At 33.6% G+C, this 6,084-nt stretch overlaps 1 protein-coding gene across 1 annotated transcript; it reads left to right on the plus strand.

The window, feature by feature from the left end:
• Positions 1-1,151: 1,151 nt before the first annotated feature.
• On the plus strand, positions 1,152-2,926 carry LOC116765705 (uncharacterized). The gene has a single exon (XM_032655286.2). The coding sequence runs from the start codon at positions 1,263-1,265 to the stop codon at positions 2,733-2,735; it is 1,473 nt and encodes a 490-aa protein (XP_032511177.2). The 5' UTR covers positions 1,152-1,262; the 3' UTR covers positions 2,736-2,926.
• The last annotated feature ends 3,158 nt before the right edge of the window (positions 2,927-6,084 follow it).

Genomic DNA, 6,084 nt, shown 5'->3' on the forward strand with positions numbered 1-6,084 from the left:
CTGACAAATGGCTTTCCTTTAACGTCTGCGCCCATCTTATTATCATTACCCACTACCGAACAGACCTCATTTGAGTCTTAGCACTTTTGTTAAGACCCGTTCACACTTCAAATTGAACCTTATAATAAGTCGATAAACTTAGTTTTCCATTATTTCTATCTCCAGCAGTAACATAAACAGGAAACAAATAATTTTAAGTCTTGTGATTTAGAGAGGAGGTTTCAAATTCCAATTTATTTCGCCTATGTAGGATATCAATTTGAGAAGAAGCGTCTGTGTTAATAGCATTATTCGCAATCTCATCCATACACTCGAGGGTTATGCCGCCTATAGCGAAGTATCATTTTTTATGCCACATATAAAACATATTTATTGCAATGATAATCGTCAGAGTTTTTCTAGTGCCATGTTTGGCGAGATAAACAGAGGGCAATGACAAAACTATTTTTTGTGTTTCTTAGCCTTTTATTTCTAAAGTTTACTGATTTATATTATTCTTTACTTTTCATTTGTAATGTCTTTTGTTTATTTTTTGTAAGCAAAATAATACAGGTCACTATTTCGATAATGTTCAGATTTATAAACAGTTTTACATTATTTAAATATGTATCTGCAAGTAAAAGTAATGTACAATCAAAAAATCTTGTAATTATTAACTTAATATATTAATTGTAATTAACTGAACTCTAACATCTATTTCCTAAGTTAATATGATCAGATAATATAAATTTTTAAATATCAATCAATATTATATAATTAAATTATTCAAAAGCATTGTCACTCACGACGTAGATAAATTTCAAAAACTTCTTTAAAAAAAAAGTTACCATTTAATATAAACCTCGTAAAGATCTAATTCTCCGACCATACCGGCGAGGAACAGATCACAATTTTCTATATCATACTGTCTTTGTCGAGGTGACCCTACCACAGCTCAATGCGCTCTCAATTCGCAGCAGTTATTATTATCTTGACCCGGTGATGGAGCTCTCCTGGTCGCTATCCTGTGAAGCTGCTCCCATTGGACCGACGTTTCCAATAACGCCTCTCGCTCGCTTCTCATTGGTCGCCAAACCACACCTCCCGGCAAGAAAGCCTCCGCCAAGGGTAGTTTTGAGCCCCACTTATATATTTTTCACCCTAGCGTTGGCTTCGCATTCGTAAAGTTACTGACGGGCAGTACGCACGCGTCTCAGTTGTAACCGTTGCGATAAAAGTGACAAAAGTTTTGGCTTGAGTGAGTTTGCTTTAATGATTAAACGATGACAATGGACATACAAAATAACTTTCAAAACTATAAAGAACAGTCTCCGGACTCGAAAGAAACTAATTTGAATATTGAAAGTGCAAAAACTTCTCAACATTTGAAGACAGACATGCAGCCGACGATACTTAATCAAGCAAAACCATCAAAACGTTCTTTCGATGTTGCTTTTCTTATGATGCCAGATGAAAAAATTCGTCAGTCAGTGCAACCAGAGCGACAATTGCGAGTTTCAAAACAATTATTCAACACGGAAGAGTGGGAGCAACCAGCCAAAAGGGTAACAGATTTATATAAGCAAGATGAATATTCAAATGAAAATATTTTAGATTCGAGAGATCACGACGAAGATCGTATGCGTATAAACAATAATATATCTCCTACTTTTAGTTCAGACATTAATATAGATGTTGGTACAGACGAATATCCAAATAAGTCTATGTACTGCAGTGATTCCGATACTTCGGAACGGTCAAGAAGTCGTCCGAACTCCAACGAGAGCGCTGCAAGACACCCGAAATTTTTGCCGGAATATAAAAACAAAATTTTCGACGATCCAACTCTAATAAGCATTCAAACTAGAGCAAGATTTGAAAATCGTTTTGGGGATAAGGCGAATGACATTTCGCCAAAAAGCGCTTTCACAAAAGTGTCAAACTTTTCGATGCGATCTCCGAACCCCTCAGTAAGCCCCGATAATCTTCTTTATCAGAATTCTATAAGTCCACCTCTATCAACTTCGAGTCCATCTTCAAGCTCTTACAATAAAACTGGTTTCAATAATATTCTTACACCAGCTCATTTGTTAAACGGTCATAACTTCTTTAAAGGACAAAATGCTCCATCCAGCTCGCCGAACTACACTGAATCAAGTACTTTGCAAAGAGCAAGTGGATCTTTTAAATCAATTGATTACCAGAATAAACAAGACTCGAAAAATATTCAAATGTTACCAAATAAAATGAATTTTATTCCATTTAGACCTGAGTTGCCATATTTACAAGCTGGACCCTCCTATCCCTTCGGTGTCCAAAATTTTCAACAACCGAATCCAGACATTATGAAATTTTCGGCACCTCCGAGAGAGCCAGTAAATCCTTTGATAGCAAATCCCGCTGCTGCAATATTAAGCACTCTTTTACCTTCGACCATAGCCGCATTTTCTTTGCCAGCTCAGAATGTTTGCGCCAAATGCAGTATAAGCTTTAGAATGACTTCGGATTTGGTCTACCATATGAGGACTCATCATAAAAGCGAGTCAATTGCCGATCCCAGTAGGAGGAAGCGAGAGGAAAAACTGAAATGTCCAGTCTGCAACGAGAGCTTTAGAGAAAGACACCACCTGACTCGACACATGACGGCGCATCAAGATAAAGAAGGAGATTTGGATGAAGTGACACCTGTTCAGAATTATAGTAAGAAGGGCAAACAGTTTTACCCTCACTCGGGAGGATCTATGCTTCACAAATGAACATACGATTAACATAATATTAAGAAGAATTCTTTACTATCACCTCGTAGCGAAACTTAAAAAATTACTCACCTTGGATGTATGCCTGTTAAAACACTGTTTTAAATTATTGTTATTGTTATTAAATAATAATTTTTGTGCAATATTAGTTATTAAGCATTTATTTTGTAAATATACGACTATTAGCAAATCACAATTAAACGGTCTAATAATATCAAATGAAAAATGTTTTTCCTTTATCAATCTTAAAAAGATGCCTGAAATCAATATCAAAATAATTTAGTATCTCTCCGAACTTGCCATTGTTTCTAAGTACAACTAATACTACCCCGATCATAAATCAAGTGAAGAGACGAAGCGTATCAAAATTAATTTCACAAGGGTGGTTCTCATGAACTTAGATTATTCTATAAACAGATAAAGATATCACCTTATTCCAAATTGTTTAAACGTAACATATCTATTAATTGTAGTTATATAAAACGAACAACTAAATATTATACATTTTTATCACGAACACGTCCTGAAAATCGTTCATTCTAGTTATTTTATGTTTTTCAATATATATAACACATAATTTTAATATATCAATAAGAGTTTGAACAAAACCAAAGTTTGAACAAAACCAAGGCCCAAAAAATATTTTTATACCGATTCAACAAACTTAATAAATAGAATATTTCAATATTTTTCACTTTGTTTCTACCAGACATTTTTAATTTGAATTTGAAACATTTTACAACTTTGTCATACTAAATGAGTTTTTACAATTTATTCTCAACATATTATATCTGGTTGAACCTATGTTTGTAGGTTAAATCCATCCGATATATTAATCAGTTCCAGACTAATTGACAGTGACAAACCATTTCATTTTAAATCTTATTATTAAGAACTACATATTAACCTCTCTGTCCCATATGATAGGTGTTAGATTCGCGTGAATGTTTTAAAGGTCATGATTCGCAGCGTGTCGAAAGATGCGTGTCTAAAGTCTTGCGAACAACTCTGTTCCCAGGGTGGGAGGACTTGCTTTAGTGACTTGATGGCCGTAGTGAATGCGTATGGGAAATGTGATACAGATTGTAGGGGACACGATTATTATGATTTAGTCATACTGATATTATTTCTCATTACATAAAAATCACAGAATTAAAATATGTAACACGTTCAGTATAAGATTTTTTTGTTATCAGATTCTATATAGGATTTAGTTAATTTGCAATCGACAACGCTCCTGTAAACAGTAAAATACTAGATCCTTTATATTACATGAAAACTTTTAAGACAGAATAATCGAATCACAGTTACACTTGTCGCTATATTTGTGAATATAAAACCTACAGGGTGTCCCGTATAAGTGCGAGGAGAACAATATTTTTGCTGGTCCGACGAACCGTGAGTAATTCAATAGAAAATATTCATATTGGGGACAGTGCGCCCCTCTGTGTAGTCGAACAGTACAGGATGCTACGCTTTCATATTTACAGGAATATGATTTTATATAAATTTGAATATTTCGTAGACCTTACTATAAACTTTATACATAACATATAGTGTAGAAATATCATATATGATAACAAAGTATTTAGAGCAGGTGTACATAAACTCGTGGGGATATCAGCCTGTATACAAAAACAGCATGTTCGCAGACGCCAGTTCTTATGACGGATGTGACCCGTAAAGCAGACAGAGACACATTTGAATATTGCTCAGTGGCCGGCCGACCAAGGACTGCAGTCTGTAGATACAGTATGGTGTGGAACAACTAATGTTACCACATCCAGCTTCATATGGAACTTGTTACTTGAGACATGTTCGACTACGTAGTAAATTCAGAAATTATTTCAATTTTAAAAACAAATGAATTAATCTATACAGTAATTGGAAATGTAAATCCTAATACTATTAGTAATAACGATGACTATTGCATATTTGTAGTTTGTTTTCGATATTTAAAATAAAACATAATAGTTAGCAGCAAGCAATAAAGAGACGGTCTTGCAATAATTTAATTGTAAGTAAAAATTTAATCAACATAATGCTAACCGGACAGCGTTAGCGATGCTTCCGCGGCATTGTCTGCTGCCTGCCGGGAACCAGCTAAATAATGTCAGGCATTGTTTGTTGTACTGCCTTATGTCTTAGAAATATTCATACAGACGTTGTAAATTATAATTGCTGGCAGAAGTTATTCATAATTTTCAACAGAATCTAAGAAAGGAATGGTTTTGAACATGAGGACAATATTTTGTTTTGTCTATGTTCGCCAACAAAGTACAATCTATCAAAATAAAAATAAATTTGCTTGCATCTCTTTTTGTCCATAATAATATATCTTTTTGAATGACTAAATACAAAAATAAGTAACATTTCACATATAAAAGCTGTCTGCCGACTCACTCATCAATTATAAAACTAGATTTAGTCTTTAACTATTTCGTACGATAAGAGTGTTCTTAAATATCCTCGTGGACCAAAGTAACACGTTCTAAAACTTCTTTCTTATATTAAAAGTATATTATTGTGGGCGAGAATGCTTCGACAGTTCACTCATACGAACACTGATGAACACTAAACGCCGACACACTTAATTCAATGACATCGATCGCTATCAATAGCCACGCCTGGTTATCTATCACCCCAATATAATTTACATTCAAATACATACAAACAGCAACCCTAATAGGTTCCGGGTCACGTGTCTACCGCGACCAATCTCACAAAGCTCTTCCTTCATGCTTAATAAAGCTACAATCTTTTCACAATGCGAAGAGGGAAACAGATTCCAAATTAGAATTTGATTATTGAAGTGTGCCGGCTATTTATCATCTGTAATGACTTTAGGACGTACTAATATTGTAATCTTGTAAATGCGTTCACAAATACATTATTTATTATTCTTAGCGGAGCTATTTGACTGGAAAATATTCAGCTTTCAATTGATTATGTATGAACTAAGAATATTTGTATCTGTTGTTGCTTTTATTTAAAAATATACACGATATTAATGCTTCTGTTAATATTATTGAGGAATGTATGAAGATTTTTTTAGTAAACTCGACTATCGAATTTTCTTAATATATAACATTTATGCAAATTTATGTATTCATATAATATTGTTCCTTCGCTCAGTTAGTATTTTCTTGAAACTGGTTTCGTTCCACTTAGTGCTGATCAAAATTTTACTTATGAAAATAATGTTGTATTACATTTATATGTATTGAGTCTCTTTCTCTCTTTTTCTTTTTTGGAAAACTAAAAAATGAATTAACAATAGAATTATATAAAAACTCTATTCAAGGCCCTATATTACGTTTCATTATACTTTGATTGATTTATCTTTTTG

Source organism: Danaus plexippus, chromosome 11 (genome assembly GCF_018135715.1).
Source record: "Danaus plexippus chromosome 11, MEX_DaPlex, whole genome shotgun sequence".
NCBI lineage: Eukaryota > Metazoa > Arthropoda > Insecta > Lepidoptera > Nymphalidae > Danaus > Danaus plexippus.